At 42.1% G+C, this 24,187-nt stretch overlaps 2 protein-coding genes across 8 annotated transcripts in view; one reads left to right on the top strand and one right to left on the bottom strand.

Annotated features, from left to right (window-relative positions):
• The first annotated feature begins 10,539 nt into the window (after positions 1 to 10,539).
• LOC119551804 (UNC93-like protein) lies at positions 10,540 to 22,666 on the top strand. 2 transcript variants are annotated; one of them, XM_037861363.1, is made up of 6 exons: positions 10,540 to 10,698; positions 17,985 to 18,370; positions 19,473 to 20,018; positions 21,828 to 22,255; positions 22,330 to 22,492; positions 22,554 to 22,666. In XM_037861363.1, exons 2-6 carry the CDS (start codon positions 18,015 to 18,017, stop codon positions 22,618 to 22,620), a joined length of 1,560 nt encoding a protein of 519 aa, XP_037717291.1. In that variant the 5' UTR covers positions 10,540 to 10,698; positions 17,985 to 18,014; the 3' UTR covers positions 22,621 to 22,666. The 2 variants fall into 2 exon arrangements, with proteins under 2 accessions (XP_037717291.1, XP_037717292.1); XM_037861364.1 differs by having other exon boundaries at positions 10,582 to 10,616.
• Positions 22,667 to 22,947: 281 nt separating this feature from the next.
• LOC119551803 (alpha-protein kinase 1) overlaps positions 22,948 to 24,187 on the bottom strand; it is a 75,857-nt gene continuing 74,617 nt past the window's right edge. For 4 of the 6 annotated variants that reach the window (XM_037861356.1, XM_037861357.1, XM_037861358.1 and 1 more), the window contains 2 exons: positions 23,972 to 24,120; positions 22,948 to 23,898 (listed from right to left, as the gene is read on the bottom strand). In XM_037861356.1, coding sequence (XP_037717284.1) covers positions 23,774 to 23,898; positions 23,972 to 24,120 — 274 coding nt within the window. In that variant the 3' untranslated portion in view covers positions 22,948 to 23,773. Of the gene's footprint in view, positions 23,899 to 23,971; positions 24,121 to 24,187 lie in introns of those variants that run through there. The other 2 variants (XM_037861359.1, XM_037861360.1) reach the window with 1 other exon arrangement.

Raw genomic sequence — 24,187 nt, 5'->3', positions numbered from 1 at the left:
ATCCTCATTTTAAAACACTTTTCGCACCACATTCACTCCGGCAGCACACACAGACACACCCCCTGGGGGTTGTAGAAAAAATAAGAAAGCAGAAAAAAAACCAAAAATGCGGGATGAGCCTAAAAAAAATATATTCCTTGAGCCACTTTGGGCTGCCAAAACTTTGCGCCAGCCACACTTGTTATTATTGCTAAGGGGGAAAGGCGAATATAGGAATATAAAAAGGCGCAGGGTCAAAGTTGAAAACCCTTTATTGTGTCTGGGGGTGTTGACTTGGCCGTGGGCGTGGGCGTGATACCACCCCAGCTATATGAGATTCGCCAGCTCATCGATTATGAAAAGTTAACTTAAGGTCATGGCCCCTTGGGGAAACACACAGAGATCTCCGGAAAAAGGTGAGCCGGAGCCTTAAAGCCACTCTGTCGGTTTTAAAACTGCCCACCGCAGCACTGTATCCATTAGCACAGCATATTCTCCACCCACATCGCTTTGTTTTCAGGTGCCTCTTGCAATGCCGACACTTGGACAGAGATTGACCCGACTGTTGGCAATTTTTCCAATTGGATTGGCACGCCTACCAACCCAACGCCCAACGCCCATCGTCCTTACATTTTATTGGATTGGCCAAATTTTGCCAGTACGCAACCATTACAAAATTGGTTCGGATTTTGATTCCGAAACGTGGGTTTGGCTGCGAATTTGCTTTGGGCTTCGTAGCGGAACAGTTCATGTGGTCCTCTTTCCTGCGGCGGCTGTTCCCCGAATTGCATCCGTGATTAGTTTGCCGTGCGTTTGAAACATTTTTGGAATAATGCGAAAACTACTGCCTTCACTTCGTTCGCGTTTTGCGGTCTGCGTGTGGAAGGGATTTTCGGCCATCGAGGATTTTCGCTTGCCAACCACAAAATGCCGGTGGCCATTCTTTCGAAGTCCATCCAACGGAGGTCTGTAGGTGGGGTCTTAAATGCTCTCCAAAGATTGGGTATATTTATAGCAGAAAGGGTCTAATGTCTGAATAGTTATAAATAATTGTTTTTTAGGGTTGGTAAGACAATCGATATCACTATCGATACTATCGATGGTTTTCAAATTTGTAAAACAATCTTTGGACGCAATATCAGTAATCGCTATAAATTTCAACTAAATTTCTTTTGGTAATTTTTGGTTTATTTTCTTCGATTTTTGATGGTATCGATAATATCGATGGCCACTACCGATAGCCAAAACTATTGATGGTGGTATTTCTTGAAAGTAGATTTAACAGATATTAATCTCTTAGTATGTCCTTGATTTCAAATAGTTTATTTTCCCCAAGGCCAAATCCAATGCATTATATGGTCTAACACTACTAGAAATCTCTAAGAGGGCAATCTGAAGCAGACTTTCCACTTCGTCGATGAGTTTCACGTGTTTGGAAAGCGCTTTGTCATGCTGCAAACTTTCTTGGCTTCGCTTCGTGCTCTGCTTTTTGTGGATTCTACTTTGTCATTAATTTGACGCAAAATGAATCGGCAGTTGGCGGGTTGTTCGGTTGTTCAGTTTCCGTGGATTTCGTTTCTATTTCCGAGATTACTGAACGAAGGCTTTCCATTTAATTTGCGGCTAAGGCACTGCCGTCATTGCCGAATTCGGGCACCCCAGCCGCCGTTTGACAACAGAGCTTTAAAATTAATTACACTTTTTCACTTTCGAATCCATCATCATGGATTGCACGCGGATTTCCCTGCTAAGCGTAACCCTGCCACGCCCCCGACCGCCAATGCGCCCCGACGATTTGCTTACTAGCCCATAAAAATGTATGAAAACAAAATACAAATATCAAAACAGCTAGAGGGGCCCAAATGGCCGCATAAAAGAACTCAAGTCCGCGAACGCGCCCGGCATGCAAATGTGGGTGGTCATTGGTCTATCTACTTTCCCACAGTAACTGTCCTACGGCCAAGCACGTATAACAGTGTACTAAAAGATATTCCTGCCCCTGCCTCGCATTTCGGCCAGCAGCTGGGGCCTTCACTTTCGTGTTTGCCTCGCCTTTGGCTTATCATTTTTTATCGGCAGGACAAAGACTTGACCTTCCCAGTGAGTTGGCCGCTTTGCTCATTAGGACTCAAATTGCTTTCCCCGCCTGCGACTGTGTGTGATTGGGCACTCAGAAAAACAGAAAAAGTGATGGATAGCGAAAATCCTGTGTTTTAAATGGGTTTGTAATAAAATGAGTAAGTAACTATTGTACTGTAAGTCTTCTTCTTGTAACACAAATTTTATAAATATATTTTATAAATTATATGGTTTATAATAGATCGTTTAGTAACTATTATACTTTGACTCTCCATCTTCTTTTAACAAACATATTGAAAATGTATTCTTAAAATGGTATTAATCTTTAGATATTTAATAAATTAAATAGATATATTGGCCTTACCAAGTTATACATTTGTTATAATTTTAATAAAAAAGGAAAACCTAAGTGTTAACTCATTCAAAGTTTCCATCGACTAGGAAATCATCATAAATATTGATAGTTTTAAAACTTTGTTCATAACAATAATAGTATAGTATGAATACGAATTCCCTTTTACAACCCATTGACTAACCACGGATTGTTCTCTGTGTGCTGGCCGCGATTATTTGGCTTACTGAACGTATTGTTATTACTGCTGAGCCAGTGGGTCCGCTTATCGATGCAAATGACAAGCGGCCGGAAAACTTGAAGAACTTGCCCCATTTTCCCGGAACGATGTTAGCTTGACCCAAATCTTGGACATTGTTTTTTCGCGACTCAAATGACAAGGCACTGCTGGCAAGGGGCTTAAAGAAAATGCCACACACAAAAAGGTCGTAATAAACAAGAGCTTTTGAATAACTTCATTCAACGAGTGCAGCCAAAGGTTGCACAAAACGGTTGATAAAAATTCCCCTGCTCTGTGACAATTTATCAAGGATTTCCTTTTAGAGGGAAACTTTGTTGCTGAACGCGCAGCGAACAGAGCAAAATTACAATGGCGAAATGGAATGAAGCGGAGTAAAAATGCAATTTATATCAAGTTCTTGAACGTGGACAGCGAAAAGTAAATGGACCCGCGGCGACGGAGCGAGACGGTTAATTTAAATAACGCTGTTTTTGGATTCCCCCGGGAGTTCTCGAGTGCCGACCATCCGAAATCACGCTGAGATTATAATTAGTAGGAAACCAGCTGTCAGTTGTCCATTGGTCCAGCAGCAATAAGAATGTCGAATCAAATTTCGTCACAGCGCTCACATTCGACCACAAACCCAGCCAACCGCAAACAGGATATGGAAAACTCGGCGAAACAAACGCCCATCCCAACCCCGTCGAGCATGGCATATTATTATAACGCTTTTTTGTTTATTTACACCATCTACGGGGAACACCGGGGAAAACTACTTGGCTGAGCGGGCAATAAAAAACACGGATATGAACCGAAGTTGGCATGTGCCAGGCACAAGATAATCTGGTGGTGGTGGGTGGTTGATTCGGTGGGTCGATGTGTGATGAAATCAATGAACAATTCGGGATGTTGCAAGCCACTTGTTGCCAATTCAATCGTATCTTCTTGTCGCAAATTATTTCGAGCTGTCTCACGGTCTCGATCATACCCCTATATTTCGCAAATGGAGCAGGTGACAGAATTGTGTGTCAGATTAAAAGAAAGATCCTTTAAAGTAAAGATGATAAAATAAAAAAAAAACAAATAAAAAAGACACAGATTCTACTGTAATCGGCTTTAAAAAAGCATTTCTCCGAAAGTTTTTGGTGGGGCGAATCAACACCCTATGATTTTATCAAGGGGTTTCTAGAGGTGATAACTTGTTGCATACTTTTGGGTAATGCAGAAAAAAGCCATGGAATAAAAACTTAAAACTAAAGTTAAACTTTTACAAACATCATAACTAAATAGAGTGTAAACTAATCCATTTTGTCATTGGCGGATCAAGGATTTGGTTGTGCTTTAAAACAAATTCGCTGTCGCTTACTTGATTAATACTTAATTTTTTTTTCAGACACAAGCAAATTATTGGTTCAAATTTTTCAATATAATAGTTAAAGGGACCCAACCCATCTCATTGTCAATTTTACCAAGGAAATAGTTACTCTCACAACTACAAAATACACACTTACGTAACTATTCGTATTGGGTAAAGGGTATATTAGGTTCGTCGCTTAATTGACCTTAAGCCAGTGGATAATAGTGAAAAGTGTTAAATGTAAAAATGTAAATTAATATAAAAAGAATATTTAATTTGAATTCGGTTAGCTGAGTACCGAGATACCCGGTACTCAGCTCGAGGCACTCGACTATAAAGTCCTCTCGTGTTTTTGCGTGCACTTTTCACCCGCGACGGGACTTATCCTCCAAAATTTGCCCCACCCGTGAATGCGTTTTTTTGTCAAAAGCGTTTTTCTACGGATAAACTGCAATTTGGTTTCACTTCACCCTTTCTGAGCATGCCTAACTAAGCGTTTTGCTTTTGTTCTACAACATGAACTCGTCTGTCTCCAAAGGCAGATAAAATGTCTAGCTATTTCTAACCCTTTTTGGGTCCCTCCTATTTACCCTCTATCAGCTAAGCGGCAAAGCTTTTTGGATGGTTGTTTGAACGTCAATTTATCTGATTTCCCTGCCGATACCCGATAGACATTTTGTTATCCATCGCATTTTGAAGTGCAACCGGTAAGCACTTTTCCCCAGTTGGTAATCCTGGCCTCCTGGAATGCTGAATTGCCGTAAAGCCGCTTTTGTCGTGTAATCGAGAACTTAAGCATTAGCAAGTGGCTGGGGAACTAAGTCGTCGAACGGGCCATCAATTTCAATCTGCATTCGTCTATTTTAGGTCGCTTGTAAGCACCTGACAATGTTGGGGATTCCGGGTTTTTAGGCATCCTGGGATAACGAAATTGATGAATGTTTGCTGGCCATGGCGTTGCCCGAACAACAAACAAGCTGGCCGTCACAGCGCAGGAAGCCAGGGCGTGTGTGGAGTATTATCCCTCGGAGGAGCGAGAAAAAAACCTATCAAAACAAACGATAAAGCTGGCCCCCGCCCCGCCCGATTCCGATGATGAGCGGGATACGGATAATAGGGATGTCGATGCCATTAGGGGGCGCCCCGCCTCGATGATGTGTTGATTGCCCCCAGATGAGCCGAGTCGATTGGTCAGCCGGCAGTAAAACCCGCTGCATGTGCGGATATAGAAATCAAATTAAATCACGTTTAAATGGGGCAGTAAAAGGGGGCTTTATGAAGTCGGCCAGGTTAAAGACTTTGTCCGATCGATTTCCATTTCAAATGGAATTGCACCATTTTACCGTCCAATTAACCTTAATTAGCCGAATTTGCCAACTTGTATTTCACTTGCAGTGAAAGTTTTAAGCCCCTGGACGATTTTAATATCAACGAATGCTCGCGGAGCCTTTGTCAGCCTAAGCCCCTAGATGCCTTTATTCAGGACCCCCTGCCACCCATCGCAGCTCATTAGTTGCCCTCGGCAGCAAATTAAACTGGCCAGCAGCGGTGGCCAGAAGTCGATTTTCCATTCATCTTCGTTCCATTATGTTCCTGGCAGCGGCAGATAACCCAGCGCCACCCCTCCCCAAAGACCCTCCATTGACAAATTTATTTATTAACATTCGAGTTCATTAAACCAAAAACAGCAGCTTGGCAGACTCAGCTGGCCCTCACACGCTTGGCTGGAAGTTTTTGGGCCAGGCGCATAAATCACTTGTCCGTCGATGGATCCTTAAACCAGCCATCTTTTCGGGACGGGGTTCTATCATTCTGGGCTCTCATCGACGAACTTTCCGAGGTCTCTCCGCCGCGAACAAAGTAGTTCTTAAATTCCTTGTCGAGGGGCCACAACAACACTCGCGGCTCGCTTAATCTATAAAGATTTATTTGTCGGGCTGCAGAACAAACAGATTTTCCCCTGCCACCCTCGATGGGCCAAAAGTTTTTTAATTAAATTTCCACCAAATGGCGGGTGTGCGTATATAAAGTGGAACATGTTAAAGTTCTTTACATTTTGGTCGGCCCTAATAATCTAATTAAAGGAGATCCGCCTGTCATCCTGTGCGGGTGACTTTACTGAATTCAAGTTTAAACTGAAAAGTGCCCAGGTACAGCGGAATTTTCAATTAGTTTTTGTACACTTAATTGCATTTATCGCGGAGCTTTAATAATATATATTACCCAGGGCACAGAGCGCAGCAGAATTTGCTGATGAAATTTTTAGCTAAAAGCAGAATGATGTAAGCGAGGCAAATTGCATTTTGAAGCATGCATTTTATTTAGGCCAAATGAATTCTCCCTTAGTCGAAATCACACATGACCTTTGTTGTTTTTATTGTTGGGAAGCCAGTGGAGATGAATTAATTGAGTGAGAACCGCCTGTACTTTATTTCCGTCTACCATGTCGATATTAATTATATCTGATTCCAGCCGCATTTGAAATATGTATAACTGTTTGATTGGCAGGTGAACCTTGTTATTTGAAACCCAAATTGGAAACTAGACCCAGGGCAGCGGAGGGCCATGCCAGATGCGCATAATTGGAGTGCCATTACTTGTGTAATGGACAGCTTCATTAGCATGCAGAACATAATCCAGCATATCTGGACACATTAATGGATCCGTGGCCAGAGTTATGCACATGCAAGCGAAGGGTTAATTCAGGGGAAAGTATAGCCTTTAATTGATTAAATCAAGAGTTGGTAATTAAAATTCATTAATACAATTATTGAAATTATAACATCACTGTGGACGGCAGAACACGTTGCACCAATCGAAAAGTATTAGAGTTATGTTCAAGTCTTGATACTAAGACTTATCAGATGTCCATTTGTCGAAAAATGAATACTTATACTGCCAGTATTTGGAACAGAGCTGCAAAACTATCTATGGTGACTAAAGTCGATTGTTTCACAGCACTTCAATCTACTTTTTTCGACATTAACGATTAGTCATTATTTGACATTAGAACATTAGAATTTCCAGGCGTAATATCAGCACAGAATTATTCAAACGTACCATAAATGGTTTCTTTCATATTCATCGCCACGTTTTTTACCTCTCGTTTTTCAATGGTATGCAAAAAATGAAAAGTCTGTCAATTTTGTATTTACTTTTACTTAAATTAATTACTGTAACAGGCAGGGGCCTGCGATTGGCATTCCCATAAATCGATAAATAAATTAATTTTCAAATATTAAACCCTTAATGTGTGCTTTGCTTGTTAATATTTCAATCTGGCTATATATTATTGTAATTAACCTGATTGTTCACTCGTACATATACACTATTATTCCAGTTCAAGTAATTTGATAATTGTTTTACGTCAAATAAATTCATTGCACTTAATTCAGAATGTTGGTTGCCGTAAATAGCCTTTAAAGAATACTGGACTGAAGCTTTAAAATTGTAAACGTATTAGTATTTGAATGCTGTATTATTTGTATTTTTGAGTTGAGGTATAAATTTAACAAGAAAGGAGTCTAACTTTGGCAAGCCGAAGTTTATATACCCTTGCAGGGCGTATATTATGAGCTTTTAGAATATTAAAAAATAATCACAGATATATTAAGGTAATGTTACATTTCAATTTACTAGTGAGAACAAAATTGTCCGCATTTTCTGACATTAATTTTGCGATCTTTCCTATGTCAGCTATATGATAGAAGTAGTCCGATTTTTATCTAATTTTTATTGTAGTTCCGAAATAATGAAACAGCGCTACCAGAGTAGAAGAGAAAATGATTAAAAATAACGTAGCCTTAATTATTATTTTCCTATTATTTTCCCTTTATTTATTCGATCTCTTATTGCAGCTATATTATACAGTCGTCGGATTATTTTAAAATTTAATTCGGAAACTTCTCTTTCGTTGCGTTGTAAACTTCTGACTAAATACATTATACCTTCTGGAAGAGTAAAAAAAAGCTTTGTGCCAAAAACATGGTTTTTGTACGGGCTAGAAAGCTTTTCAATGTGGATCGTATGTTAACACTGTTAAACTGTTCGAATTTACTGTTACTGTTATCTACTCCAAAAAGTAATCAGGAAAGTAAGCAATGTTTTAAAAGAATATTTTAAAATTTCTCAGAATTAAAAGAATCAAGCGTTGCCAGACCGAAAAAATGCTGTCTCATCTTACGGGGAAAGGATTTGGGGGTCAAAGAGAAACCGGAGGTTGGTGTTACCAGCTCAGGAAAATTTTGATTCATGTTCATGAAGAGGAAGAACACTTGGCGCCTTGATTCAAAGATATTGAATTTTTTAGCTTGATAAAAGTGTAGGAACAGGAGAAGAACGATAATGGATAATATAAAAAATAGGAGAAAAAAGGGGGAGAAGGTCGCAACATTTTTAAAAAGATAAATGGAAAATTTGACTCCGCAAAACAGGACGCAATCATAGGCAATTTGAAATAGTTAAGGACACCCAATTAATCGATACGCAATTAAGTTAAGTTCTTTATCTAGTACAAGCTTATGCAAATAAATCTTAATGGTTCTTAAGGCAGCATAATAAATATAAAAACAAAGTTGTAACGTTGTTTCCTTAATTAAAGTTTGAGGGAAAACTTAATCTGAGAGTTCGGTGAAAACTGGCTGGAAGTATTATAATCCAGTTTTTAAAACTTCACAAGCCCTCTAATTTGCCAAGCATCAATAATAGCTGCAAAACGAAAAGAAGGAGGGGATTATGCTGTTGACCCATTCAATTAGTTTAATGAGGCAGAAAGTAAACACCTGCGCAATTGTTGGAATGCAAATGTTGTGAAAATAAACCATAGAATCATATCATTGATTCTAACGAACTAAATAAATGCTTGCAGCGGATAAACAGCTGCAACAACACAATGGTGTAGGTACTGTTTAGCTTGCAAAGGTTCTAATTGCTGCATTATAATGCAGTGGTTTATAAACGACCATCTATTAATTATCAAAAAATAATTGGTGGTTGAATGGAAAATTGTTTTGGTCACATTATGAAATAATTATTTTTGGAATTTGTCGGAAGCTTAAATTACCGAAACCAAATTGTCTGGGAAATTAAATTACGTGGTGCAATTTCTTGCATGTTTTTGGCCTGGAAAAGCGATTAAATCAAGCCATGTCTTAAGAATAATAATCTTCACTCAAACTGACCAACATTAACCCCTAATTCAATTTAACCACCCACTTGATTTGCGAAATTGCATTTCATGCAACGCCATCAATGTCAAAAGACGCACGAATTCGAATCGGTTGACAGCTAATGACATGAGCAACATCTATAATTCGGGGGAAAAAGTGTCAACTCAGGCCGGCGGCTAAGTGAGAGCGGAGTGGGGCGACCCTGAGCCAGATTTGCGAACTTAGAGCCCAGAAATGTGGCCGGTGGTCAGTGGTCGAGTGAAAGGTGTCAGGCGACTGGAGTTCGAGTACGTGACTTTAATACTTGGCCAAATCCGTTCGCCGCCAGCGGCATGGACCACAAACCGAGCTGATGTTTGGATTTCGGTTCTCTGGCCGCCAGCCCATAAGCGGCTTATGCAAAATACCGATTGGGGGTTTGGGATCGATTTAAATTTAAAAATCGAGTGTATCACTTGCGCAGCGGTTTGTTTGCAGGGCAAGCGGCCACGATAAACAAAAACAGAATTTAAACCAGTTTTAGTCGGTGACACACCGAGGGAATTTACCTGTTGAACTTCCCCGACTCCCTGGACTTGATTATGAGTTTGCCGTTTTGGGCATCAACTAATTGACAGTCTGCGGTTCGTGTAATTACCATTTATCATGGTTACAATAATTTTGACGTAATTATTCACAAGTCAGAACAGGGAAAAGTACTGATGTTCATCGATATTTAATGATTGATTGCTGGGCATGTATCTTAAATGCTATCTCCACCCTCTTACGACACCTTGGTCTCTTATCGAGCCTTATCTATTGGGAAAGTGCAGCCTAATTGAGGCGAGAGTTCGATGCCAGTTCGTTGTGGACCACATCAATAACGACTGCCAAAGGCACATGTTGAACACTCAGCAAACAATCCGCAGCTCGTTGAAAAGTTAATTAATGTATCTGCTTAAAGACAACCGACTATCTAAATCGAATCGAATTGTGTCGGGTGTTTGCCGTTCATTACACTTCCGCTACATGCAAACGAGGTTCATTAGCTGCTCATGAATCAGTGGGTATGTCAGTTTACAGCGGCCACGGGGCGTATGGCTAATAACAATTATCGAATTTCTGCCAAGTGAAGATGCCTCGCATCTGGTGGCTAACCGCAGATTTGAGGCCAGCTTGACAGCGGCACTAGAGCCTTGACACGCCCCCGCCGGCGTCACGTTTCTTGTAAGTCGGCTGTAAAATATACATATATTGGAATATTGGAGGCGATCAGAAACATCTGAAATGTCAGTCTTATGCAAATCCAGCGGCATCAAACCGAGAGCGGTGAGCTCAAACCTGTTGCTGCTGTCGCATTCATTCGATTCCATTCCATTTCATATTTAGAAGTAAGCTGTCCGAGATCTTAGTTTAGTTTTAATTGCGCTCGAAAACGGTTCAGTTCGCTCCACCAAATTAAATCGCCTGCCCTTCAAAAAAGTATAAAGTTCCCTTTTATAAATTCAGAGACCATTAACTGTGCACGCAGTGTAAATTTAATTGGAAAATAAATTGAATTGAGGTAAAGTTTGGTGCAGTTTAAAATTATCCAAATGACTAGCGTTCCGCAAAGTGTTGTTTCAATACAGAAAAATGTGGTTGTCGCGTTTAAAAAATTACAGCAGACGTATCATAAATAAATGTGAAATGCTCGACGCGGGGCTTAATTAAAAGTCATGAAGTGAACAGTCAATAAGAAAAAAAAACCATCAAATATTGCCATTACAAAGAAGCGCTAGTATAAATAAATTAATCAGACAGGTGTCTATGCACTCGGAGTAGCGACTAAGGGATGCCCAATATGGAATGACTGAAAAATACAATTAAACCAGATGTGCAAACTCGTTTGTCAACCCAATTGCGTATTTACTGTTTCTAAATTAATTCAATCTTTTATTTGTCTGTATTTTAAACCCCACGACTGACTAATATGATTACAGTTAACCTAAAGGATTTCAATTCATTGGTTCTGACTTAATTCAAATATGCTGCAAAACATGAAATCGGATCTCGATTTTTGTTCTCTTCCACATGAGTTAAGAACAATGAGACTTCATTTTATATTAATTATGCCTTTTTATATCCTCCCGAAGGAACCCGCGGCCGTAATTAACCACATATGGATTTCATCGGCTTCCACCTTAGCTTTCTCTTTTCCTTTTCCACTCACTGTTCGATTTTCCGTCCAGCTTTCCCACGGCCGCACTGGTCAAACATTTTCACGAATTAAAACGGAACCGGAGGCAAAACCTTTTTGCGAAAGGGAAAATATTGAACAGAAAATATCTATAGACTGGCATTTTATGTTAATTGAAATGCGGACGCGAAGTGTTGTGGATGTCTGTCAGAGGCTTCATTTACTGGCCGGCAAAAAAGCAATGACAGCGAGTGGAGGTTCCTAGAAAACATACAGAACTTTTAATACATTTTTATTCAATGTGCTAGGGCCCTATTTGCTAATTGGTATTGAAAGAGATAAAAAGTAAAAGCCGACTTAAATGAACTAAAAACATATCTTTTGCAAAAACCACCAGGCGACTTATCAATCAATCTTAAACCTTGGGTCTTCAATTTAGACCACTTTATCGACCTTCAATCTCTACTTAAAGAGCCCTTTTCTTTAATTTGCATAACTGCAATTGAAACCATAAGCTTGGACCGCAGTTGGCTCTCCAAATTGCAATTTTCTAGTCGAACAAATTGGCTTCCTAATTTCAATTTTCACGGTGAACAAATAAAACTAAATAACGACTTTCTTTATTAATTAAAACATAGAGCCACCAGCCGGTTTTCAAAATGATTCTGCACCGCATTTCCCTCCAATTTTTTTCAATTTGCTTTGTCCTGAGCGGAAAACTTATTAAAATGCTCGGCGGAAGCGTGAAATTGCGAGGCCAGCACACACGATGCGTGGGTGGAAATGTGGCTAGAAGTGGGTGGTGGTGGGTGGAAGGGGGTGCCAGTGGGCGGAAGTGGGCGAAAGTGGCACAAGGGGGGTGGCTCCGCATTACTGCAACTGATTGTCGGGGGCCAGACAATGCAGCTTCTGCCAACTAACCTAACTTCGCTCATCAGCGTTTTCGTCGCGCAGCATGTGGCACATATTTATGTTATCGTTTTGTAAGTTAAATATATTATGGTGGATGTCGTTGCGAGGGGCGTCGCTGCTCAGTTGGCATAAATTACACTTGCAAACTAGATGGAGCCATAATGCCGTGTTTAGCTCGCCCAGCGGAACGTGAGAACGTTGGAGGGCATGACCGGAGTTAGCGGTGGAAATCATAGATAAAATTGCATCACCTAAAGCCAGCAGCACTTCCCATGCATTTCAGTGGATCGTGAATATTTTACTATTAATCCCGAACCCAACCCTTCGAATCTGGGGGCCGAACACCCGTTCGATTTGCATTCTTCCATTTATTACCGTGTTTGTGGTTGTCTGCTGGCAGCTCAACCACTGCCACAGAATTGGCATTCGGCTAATCTGAATTCGAGTTATTATTAATTTCATTGTAGAATTATGGGAAATGGAATTCAGATTGACTTTCTCAGCCAGTCCTCTCTACACGGAAGATAATAAGTCCCAGTCTGATCAAAATGGGTAAAACATTCGATTAAGCAACTTCTGTATATAATACACGTTTAATGGAATGAAGACCTTGTCTTGGCTGGCCAACTTTCAAAAATTAATCTCTTGAAAGTCTAGACTGTAAAATAATTCTTATGCAAATACAATTCAGCAACAAGGCATAGTAAACAGATTCATTTAAGCTTAACACACAGGAACTTTATTATTTCCGTATGTCATGAATCAGTAATTTTTCTCTGTGCAACAAGCGCTTAAGATACAACCTTTCCCCACAAATTAAGTCTCAAAATTCTGTAATTCGATTTGCATACATGCATATTACATAACCGGCCGAAAAAGCAAACTATTTACACTTGATTACAAAGTTAAGCACACGCCCTCAAACGCAACTGCCGGAAAAGTGGAAAATCGAGTACATCAACAAGTGCGCACACACACAAAGTGCAGTAAGCGAACGGAAAACGCACTCGCACACTGGCGAAAAAAGGAAGGGCAGCCGGAAGGGGCGGCAGGGCGGAAGGGGGCGGAAAGAGGCGGCAGAGCGGAAATGAGCGGCAAACACACAGCACCAGGAGTCATTGCGATGAAAAGTGAATAAATATTTAAAGATTGTCGCTCGCAGTCGAAGGGCTGAAGTGCATCTGCGGGTCAGGACTTGACATTCACCCGGCGAAAACTTATTGGCCACATAACCGGTTCGTTTCGGGAGTGTGTGTGCCACTTCATTTCCGTTTCCGTGCACTTTAGAACTGCGTTATGAGTGCTCCCACCTGCTTCTCGGCGCTTTTGTGTTTTGCACATTGTTGCTGCATCTGGCGGCTGTAAAGCGTGCAAATTAGCAGGGGACATCGGAGGCGAAGGCACCCAGCACCCGAAGTTCCAGGCAGATGCATAATTGTGGCCACAATTTTGCAGCTGGGAGGAATGAGCTTTTCAGGATCAAGACTTTTGCAACGTCAAAGCAGCTTACACAGTGAACAATTTCAAGTAGTTGACCAACAGATGAAATGAAATCTTTTAATTGGTATCATTTTATTAACGCCTTTACATAAATATTTAGTTTTTAAAAATATATTTGAAATATACCCCTACATTTTTGAAATTATTGGTAGTTGGTTATTTGATTTAAGTATTTCCCAGTGTAGGTGTCCTTCGTTCTGAAAATTGGAACGTAATCGTCTTACTTAGTTTCTTCACAATTTCTACACAAGTACCAATTATAGGCTGCATATTTATTTTCAATTTAGGTTCTGGCTAAATTTATAGAATGTCTCATTGAGTTGACCATCAATCAAATTGATGGATGCCCCGAAATTCTTATCAATGGCAAATCAGCAGGCTCAAGGACCTCATATCTGCTAACAGGCTGCTCTCTTAAGCTGTTAAGCAGTGACTGTGGCCAACAGGGGAAATTTTAACAGGGCTGTTAGCCGGCCAAATCTCAGCAGACGCACGTTATGTTGCGACATTAAAGTGAAAGTAGAAATGATTTGATTGAACAGGGTCGGATATATATAGCCGGTGGGGTGGCGTTGTTATTATTGTCATTTTTATTGGTCCCGAACTTCCGCTGAAGTAATGAAAACGTTTACGTTTGCATTATGCTACTGTGCTTATTTTTATATGACCAAAATTTTAGGCAAACTTTTGACGCACTCGTCCATATAAAACCAAAGTCGCGTCGAAATAACTGGGCCACCAGGCGGGGGCTTGCGGTTCACTCATGGTTCATAAAAATGCTTATGGGCCCTGATGACATTATAAATTTATGATTGACTGTCTGCCGAATTGATTCCAGCTGCGAGTCTTTAATCGGGTTCAAATAATCTACCGGTTTTAAGCCATTTAGTGGGATGCTCGGTTCAATGGGTAGTCAGAGAAATGAGCTGAACTATTGCCTATTCAGCATAACCGTATAATAATGGCCCTGAGCCCATTGTTTTCATTTTCCATTCTCCTCCGATAATGGTCTATAGGAAGTGCTACATGCCCGGCAGTGAATGATTCAACAATCAAGAGATTGGTTTATCTGGAATCTGGGGATTCCTTTCATTCACTCTCCATGAACGGGGCTTCTTGCATCGCCAGGATTGCGCATTTCTAATTAAGGTAATCGTTTTAGCAGGTGAGGCTGGAAGGCTTTACTTAGATATCTCCACAAAGTATTCAGGAATGAGCAGTTTAAATTTTTTTTGGGCAATCTAGCTGTATTTTTCATGCATGGTCATAAAACAATTTCTTCCCGGCCCATAAGTGGGCCATAAAAATACTTCCTGCCCGGCGGCGAGGCAAGATTTATGTACCTGCCACGGTGCCCCAGCATTAATCCTGTATTTCATTTTCGGCCAAGCGGTATATTCTGTTTTCCTTGGAAAAAATTGATCGCACTTTCACTTTGGGTTGCTTTGTTGCATTCCATGGGGGGCATAAAGTTCGCGCCCACCATAGTTTCGCCTCCCGTGGATCCGCTGCATTGTTAAGCCTTTGAGGGCGTCATAAAAGCCAGGTAGTGTGCCGTGCCGAATGTCAAAGGAGCTCCATTGTATTCAAACCTATTGCGAATCAGATAGTTTACGACAGCTCGAACCAAGGGCGTCAGACCAATTCGAAAATCTATTGTTCCCAGGTATCCATGATTTGATCCCCACGAACGACAAAGGTTCTACACTTTCAGATATTCGAGATGAAAAAAATGTCTGCCCGTGCTGGTGGTTTCCTTTTCCCCACTCACAGTGGCATTTTGCGGCCTAATTATCAGGCAAAACTCCAGGCTCCCTTGCTGCATAATTGATCTAAAGTTAATTGCGAGGCATTAATGCCTGACGAGGCCAACATGTGCGGCTAAGTGCCAAGTTGTTCCGGCCAGCATTCGTATTTATTTGCTGTGTGTCAGCGCCATAAGTCAATCTTTTTGTTTGGCCCAAATCCACAGCATATATGGGGGTTTTCCCTTTTCGGGCAGTGATTGATTGGCTTTGGATGGGCGCAAGGTGACTGCCGGGGGTGGCTGCTCCTTTTTTGTGTAAACAAGAACCTCAACATATGCCAGAGTCGATTTATCAAATCTAAACAAATGCAAAACAAAGTTGAGGGAGTGTAAATTGAAGTTTTGAGCGAGAGATTTATGGGCCGGCATCTATTCATTTCGAATGTGAATGCGTATAAATAATTTCGTAGCCCTTTCCCCACAAACGAGAGACTGTCTGTCATCTGTGGGGCAATAATTTAACTAAATTACTGGTCAGCCACATAAAACAGAGCTCAAGGCCCCCGGAATCATTGTTATCAGGCCCAGCCCAGTGGACTCCCACGCATTTTATGTAAAGCCGGAGTGGTCTTTAACGAGCCGACGTCATGTCCTGGGGCCTGTTTCAGTTTTATGCTGGAGTGTTTCGAGGAGTGGAGTGTCGGGGGAAGGGTGTTGGGCATAAAAAACAAATGGCTGGCCATTTCGCCTGCGCCCGTTTGATGATTATGCCAGATTTCATTTAGATGATGAACAATGATGCTCCTCGTTGACCCACCATTAGATGGGATGTTCCATTGAAACACCTCCATCCTGTGGGGCTGTCAACAAGCCATTGAAAGTTCACTTTTTATGGGACATGTTTCAAAATTCGAGTCACTTTCTCTGACTGTGGGCAGTTGATAAGGACCTTGCTACGTCATACTTGACTTGAGTTATGGGGAACTGCACTTGACACTGGCCAATTATGCATGCAAGCCCCCAGTACTCGTCCCACACTGCGTATGATGAATGTGTTACACGACAGGTACTCGGGTAATTGCCTTCACAGCTGATTTACGGCTCGGATTTCGATGGAGTCCATTAAAATCGATGGTTGGGCTAATGAGGAACCCAACTTTGGCCAATTAATCTGGCCACGCGCCACGGAACGCCGCCAGGTATGCAAAATCAATTTCCACTTCAGAACCTAAGAAGGGGTGGCATTTCAATCGGTTTGTGTGCCGCCAGCGATTTACATTAAGTCGAGACAATAGCCGGGGGTGGGGGCTGGTGTGAAGCCACTCAGAAGTTGGCAAACAGACCTTTAACTTTGTATCAAAGGTGTAAAATTTCATAAAGTGTCGTTGGCAGGGCCCAAAATCAAATGCAAACAAAGTCAGTGAAACGTTTTCGGGCCCTCCCCGTCGTATTTTGTCCATCCACCCACGCTTTTGGGCGTAGACAGGCATAAATTCTTGGTTGCCAGACGGAGTTCGTGCTGTGAGGCTGCCTAAAGGATTATGAGATGGCGAAAGTGTCCTTGAGGCAGGAGCATCCCAAAGACTTTTGGGGATATATGTGTGGGCGTGGCCTTGGCTTGGGAAGCGGGCTTATTGCCCGAAAAGCGAGACCAAAGCCCGGAATATGTATGGCCGGGACAGAAAGCGATATGAATAACTTAAAGCTGATCCGGTGAAGTTGAGTGAGCAATCAAAGCAGCGGGGGACCTGCGAAGGGTTCGTCCTTGCGGCCAAACGGATTGGAAATTGGCATATCAGAGCTGAATGCGTAATCTCTGCCAGGCCCTCAATAAATAAGCCATTTCCAGGTGCAACAGCCGACAAAGTGCAATTTGAATAAGGCCCAGGACATGTTTTGTTAGTAGGGGCCCGCATGCAGGTCCTGGGCAGAATGATTAAACAATTCGATGGGGTAGGCCACATCCGGAGTTGTAGCGACTAGCTTATACTGCTTACTTATACAGTTCAAAAATTGTAAAACCTTATCATAATATTGATTGCCAATGAGGAAATCAGTAGTACCAAATGATCTTGTTACAAAATATTTAAATTATATATTGTATATTAAGTTAATTTAACAAATAAGGTCAAGGAATGTGCGTATATTACCTATATTAATTATTTCCTGAATTAAATTAAGTAGGAGATAGTTAAATTTCAAGTTTAACTATTTAGTTAGCATAAATTGTTGATTTGCTTGTAAGATTTTTGTGCTACTAAAGTAAACCCCTCAGAATAAACAATCATACTAGGAAGAAAAAAATTCAAGGAAATTGCACATCCGATTGAATTACTTCGAACAGAACAATAACTCACAGTCCAAATTAACAGCATGCACCATCTGCTACCATTTTTATCTTTCGATTGTCGGACTTTAAACGACCATGTCCCTGGACATCCTCCTCCGCATGCCTGCGCCCAACTGGATTTTGCTAACAGAATGGCAAACGAACGCTATTGTTTTCTTTCAGGGCCTGCTGACCCCTGACCCCGCAGAGGACATGGTTCACCCGAGTGACACGTCGGACACCAACAACGAGGAGCTGGCACTGGAACGCAGTGTTGCACATGGCAGTACCAACGGCAACGGCCACGGCCTCTCGACCGGGCCAACAACCACTCCGAACGGGGACCACAAAGTCAATCAGCGGGTGTACGAGCCGCGCGAGCGCTTCATTATCACCAAGAACGTGGTCGTGATAGGCCTGGCCTTCATGATTCACTTCACGGCCTTCCACGGCACCTCGAACCTGCAGAGCTCGGTGAACGCGGACGAGGCCCTCGGAACCACCACCCTGGCGGTCATCTACGGCTCGCTGATACTGTCCAACATCTTCCTGCCGATGACCGTGATTAGGTGAGTGGACAGCGAAAGTGGTTGGGACCTGGACTAGGGGTCTTATTAAAAATTCGGGGAAATAAGTAGAATGACAGTTTGGAAGTTGGACTCCAACGACACCTTCTTTGGAAAATTTCACTTAGTGAATTCACGGTCCCTGCATTCTTGCGTTGACCTTACCATAACAAAGAAATAGCCAAAAAGAAAATGAAACCGCGTATTCTTCAGATCTGTAGAAGAGGGTGGCCGAAAATTCCAGCATCCGAAAGGTTAATCCAATTAATTTATTATTATTATAATTCGTGTATTCGAATCATCTTGGAATGACGTAAAGTATTTCAATGTTTCATTTCAAAGTGAGGTCAGAATACAATCCCTTCATTATACTACAATCGTTAATATTATACCCAAAGACAACTTATATACTGCTGTAAAAATAATTCAAAGGCCATTTCCTTATAGCCAATGAATTTTCAATGGGCCCATGCCCATCGCTTACCAACCCATCTTGCAGAAGATAGATGGCTTAAACCACAATCGAAAGAGTACTCAAATGTAGCCTCTTAGCATAATTGCCAATTTTTGTTCGGAGTTTCTTTGTCTCGCGAGAGGGTGAAGCTCATTTCGCGACGTGTGGCATGCCATAAAGTTTCGGTGATTGTCTGGCGGCGTTTTTTATGGGGGTTTTATTCAGATGTGACATCGCCGAAAGCGCAGTCAGCAGACGCCCCGAAATGTTTGTGTGACTGCGAGCGCAGTTGGCTGTAAAAATGTCAACAGGAAGTCCCTGGACTAGCACAGGTCCTGCTATCCCGCTATCCAGCTTTCCCTATTTCCGAATGTATCCCGATTCGGGGGCGGTGAGGCATCCACCCACGTCTGACATTTAAACAAATCGCTAATTTATAGCGGGCCTCGCTTCACTTGGCTTATTCGAGGCACGAACTGCTGGCTCAGGCAACTTTAATCAGTTAACTCGATTTATTTAGATTTATGGCCTTGGGCCCGAAATAAATGACCGCCTGCTAAGCATGTGCCACTTGCCACTCGGCACTCACCCGTCCCCAAGGTATCCTACTTTTCTCTATTTTTCTGTTTTCCCGATGGGTTCCATCAACAGTTGGTTCGGCTGTCGGCTGACCATGGCGCTGGCCCTGTTCGCCTACATGCCCTACATAGCCGCCCAGTTCTACCCGAGGTTCGCGACCCTGATCCCGGCGGCCCTGATGGTCGGCTTTGGAGGCGGACCGCTGTGGTGCTCCAAGTGCACCTACCTCTCCACCGTCTCGGAGGCCCTCACCCAGGTGCGGGGCAACAAGTCGCGCAAGGATGTCAACACCGTCAAGTTCTTCGGGCTCTTCTTCATCTTCTACCAGATGGCCCAGGTGTGGGGCAACCTGATCTCCTCCTCGGTCCTGACCCTGAGTGCCCCTGCCCCGCAGTCGCCGGCCAACGATAGCTTCGAACTGGAGCTGCAGCGGGAGCTCGAGCGCAGCAGGGTGGCCCAGCTGTGCGGAGCCCGCTTCTGCCCCGGAGTCGGAGCCGAGGCCAATCCCAACCTGGTGCCCCCTGCCCCCGAGCAGATCCAGCTGCTCAACTCCATCTTCCTCGCGTGCATGGCAGCCGCAGTGGTCATGATGATCTTCGGCGTCAGCTCCCTCAAGCGGTGAGTAAAAAGTCTTATTTAAATAATGAAATTATAAAAGAACTTAACTTATATCCTGTTGCAACTATGATTTAATATAGAAATAAGTATCACTTAAGCTTAATAACCAAAATAAAATATTTTAACTAAGGATAACAAAGGAACCTCTATAGTTTCCAATGCTTATGTGTATTCGTTACTGGTGCCTAGGAAGCCCATGTTGCTTTAACCGAGAGCCACGCCCACTCTAACACCCACAAATCGCAAAAGTTTGAATTTATTTTTAATGTAATTTTTATACCCGTTACTCGTAGAGTAAAAGGGTATACTAGATTCGTCGGAAAGTATGTAACAGGCAGAAGGAAGCGTTTCCGACCCCATAAAGTATATATATTCTTGATCAGGATCACTAGCCGAGTCGATCTAGCCATGTCCGTCTGTCCGTCTGTCCGTCTGTCCGTCTGTCCGTCTGTCCGTCTGTCCGTCTGTCCGTCTGTCCGTCTGTCTGTCCGGATGAACGCTGAGATCTTGGAAACTATGAGAGCTAGGCTATTGAGATTTGGCGTGCAGATTCCTGATCTTCTTACGCAGCGCAAGTTTGTTTCAGTAGAGTGCCACGCCCACTTTTACGCCCACAAACCGCCCAAAACTGTTGCTCCTACAGTTTTGATGCTAGAATAAAAATTTTAACTGAAATGTATTGTTCTCATCAATACCTATCGATTGACTTAAAAAAAGTTTGCCACGCCCACTTTATCGCCCACAAACCGCCCCCAAACTTCAAAAAATCGTAAATATGAACGTGGATATCTCGGAAACTATCAAAGATATAGAATCAGGATTTCAGATTTAGATTCCGAACCTTTGTACGCAGCGCAATTTTGATACGCGAGTATGCCACGCCCACTCTAACGCCCACAAACCGCCCAAGCCTGTGGCGCCCACAATTTTCATGCTAGATACAAAATTTTAACTGAACTGTATCGGTCTCGTCAATACCTATCGATTGACCAAAAAAAAATTTTCCACGCCCACCCTAACGCCCATAACGCTTAAATCTGTCTACCGCCGGTAGGTGGCGCATTTCAGTCTTGCTTTGCTGCTTGCTTATTTCCATTTCCCTTTGGTCCCTTTAGCTGAGTAACGGGTATCTGATAGTCGAGGCACTCGACTATAGCGTTCTTTCTTGTTTTATTTGTCTATATCTAAAGAATTTTTTCCTTTTCTATTCCTAAATTTAAAATCCCTTAAGAAAATGCTTGATAAAATGTGCAGGACAAAACAACGTGGTGTTTCGCCTTTGAAATCGAGATTCCTTACGAGAATACAATACTTCAAATGTTTATAACATGGTTATTATCTATCGCACTCACAAACTTTTGAAGTCAAAGCTCTTTTTTAAAATATCAAAAATAGATACACACAACCGCCTTGATTCGAACATTTCTATCGTACACATAATAAATGTATATTTGGAGTTTCATGGACCTTAAGGGGATTGTACCCTTGTGTCTTAAAACAAATTTATTTAAAATTTGAAAAATAAAAAAATTTAAAAATATAAGGAGGACGATTCTAGACATGAAATTTTAGGCTATACTAAACTTAACAAAAAAAAAGGCATCGCCATATCTTAGCTTCTGTCAAATGGAATTATTTTTTTTATTTTTTTTATAAATCCAATATAAATGGTATAATATCGTGATAAAAATATGAAATCGTTTTGATACCAAAAACTCGATACGTTTCACAAAGAACCACTCATATATTAAATACAATTTTCTTCAACTTGAGATATGACCGGTTCTAATACCATTTAATGATCCACAGCTATGGAGTCAAGCGCGGGGATACCGGCGATGGAATGTCCGGCTTGAAGCTGCTCACGGTGACCATAAACCTGCTCCGCAAGCGCCGCCAGATCCTGATGCTGCCCATCACGATGTTCATCGGCCTGGAGGAGGCCTTCCTCGCCGTGGACTTCACCCGCTCGTTCGTGGCCTGCGGATGGGGCATCTCCAGGATCGGGTTCGCCATGATCTGCTTTGGGGTGGCGAATGCGGTGGCTGCTGGGATCGCCGGGGCCCTGGTGGAGCGCTTCGGAAGAGTCACCCTGGCCGGACTGTGTGCTGTGCTTAACCTCTGCCTGCTCACCTACATGTACTCCTGGGAGGCGAGGGAAGGCGACTACCTGAGCTACTGCACCTTTGCGGCGATTTGGGGCATTTGCGACGGAGTCTGGCTGGTCGTGGTCAATGGTTGGTGAACCCACTAAGTTCCAGTTTGAGCTGGACTCAAGCTTTAGTTTCTTCACTAACCCATATACTTGCAGCTTTTTATGGCATCCTGTTTCCGAACCATCTGATTGCCGCTTATAGCAACTTCCGGCTGTGGGAAAGCACTGGTTCCGTAATCGGCTACGTCATCAGTTCGCAGCTTTGCACCTCCACCAAATTGCTGATTTTGATGGGCGTTATGTGCGTGGGCTGCGTGGGGTGAGTTTTCCGCTTGAATTTTCCAAGTTTTCCACTGATATTCGTTATTTTCCTCAAACAGGTATGGCCTCATCGAATACCGCGTTTGGCAGAAGCAAAAGAACCTGGAGGTCATGCTCAGTGACTGATCTATAAGTGTAATCCATTAAAGCTATTCCACTTTCTTGCCATTTACATTTCGACTTTGTTTCCAAAAATTAATTTCATCGATTTTGTGACAAAGCCCCCAAGAATTTCCACGTTATATTATTTTAACCTTTAAGCACATAAATATTTTTAGGATGAAACCCTTTTCCTTAAATTCCACTTTCTACTACTCAAATTTAAAAGCGGAAACAGATACAGTTGCTTTATGTGATATTGTAACTAAGGTTAAGAAACGGTTGTTTTAAGAACCCTTCGTTACTGAATAAAACCAAGTTTGTTTTAATTTTTTAAATAGTATTTTTTATTACAATCATTTAAATATTTGTTCAGTTGTAGCTGTTTTCTTGCTATGTACCATTTAAATTTCGTAGTTGAAATATTTGTTCTTTTTCGTTCTTTTCAATCATAATTTTTTAAGTTGCTACATAATGTTGCTTATTCTAAACACTTGCTGTCTTTATAGCTTGCTTTTGTTCTTTTTGAGTGCTACCATATAGAATTTTCTTAGTTTTCGAGTCTGAACTGGCTAAATACTAGGGTTATAATTTGTTTTATAAATTGTTGAAATCAGATTCATTTCAGTATACAAGTTTAGCCAACGCATTAAATGCAAATATTTTTACTCATCGCTTACGAGCTCTACAGAATTTCTTAGACTGCGGGTCATGCATAGAATTTATGCAGTTTTGGTTTAAATGGTTTTTAAACATTTAGTAATTTGTTACGTGGTATGAACTGGTTTCATTTTTGTTTTTTCGTTTTTTTTTTGTTTTGGAATGGCACATCAATGTGATAAAATTTGGCCTAAAACTGCACAAGTCTGCCTTGGGGACTTTAGACTACGTTTAGGCTATTTGGGATATGATAAGTGTTAAGTAATTACTTAGATGGCTAGATATTCAATTGGATTGGGTTCTTGGGTTTCGGGTTGTGGTTCGCTTGCGTAAGCCGATGTCCTTTGTAAATGCTATGACACACAGTATTACTTTACATGGCCTAACTGCTAAACTCTAGGGTGTTGTACAACTATCACACTGTAATACACTCTCTCACACACACACAAGCACGCATACACACTCACACTTAGACACCTAGCTATATACACGGGCCAGCTATTTACAAGGGCCCCTGGCCCTATACCATGCCCTTGGACATCATGCGAACGGTGTTCTTGAGGGCCTGTCGCTTGTTGCAGAACCAGATCCGGATCACTTCGCGCTCGTATCCCAGCTGGTGGGCCAGTCCGGTGATTTCGGTGCCTGCGTGGAGGGGAAATGTATTTAGAGCGGTTCCGGGGTCTGAGACTTCTTGTAACTGAAAGTTACCACTCACCCGAAGGATGCGTATTCCGCTCGAAGTGCGCATTCAGCAGCTCCAGAGCCTGGGGCGTGAAGGAGGTGCGCCGCTTGCGCTTTTTCGAAGGCTCCACGCCTATGTAGTCGGTAAGGTGGTTCTGGCCCGACTTGTAGCGGTTCCAGTGGCTAAATGGGCGGAGAGAAACGCAAGTTAGTCTGGCTTGCCAAAAAGTGGCGCCCAACGTGGGGCAAA

The sequence above is a fragment of the Drosophila subpulchrella genome, chromosome 2R (genome assembly GCF_014743375.2).
Source record: "Drosophila subpulchrella strain 33 F10 #4 breed RU33 chromosome 2R, RU_Dsub_v1.1 Primary Assembly, whole genome shotgun sequence".
In the NCBI taxonomy this organism is placed as follows: Eukaryota; Metazoa; Arthropoda; class Insecta; order Diptera; family Drosophilidae; genus Drosophila; species Drosophila subpulchrella.
This window is presented reverse-complemented; position numbering and strand designations above follow the sequence as displayed.

Bases quoted from the DNA above. Each gene is read 5' to 3' on its own strand.
- LOC119551804 (XM_037861363.1), top strand. From the start codon at position 18,015: ATGGTTCACCCGAGTGACACGTCGGACACCAACAACGAGGAGCTGGCA. The intron at 20,019-21,827 runs GTGAGTAAAAAG...AATGATCCACAG, and splicing joins GGCGTCAGCTCCCTCAAGCG to CTATGGAGTCAAGCGCGGGG. The intron at 22,493-22,553 runs GTGAGTTTTCCG...TTCCTCAAACAG, and splicing joins ATGTGCGTGGGCTGCGTGGG to GTATGGCCTCATCGAATACC.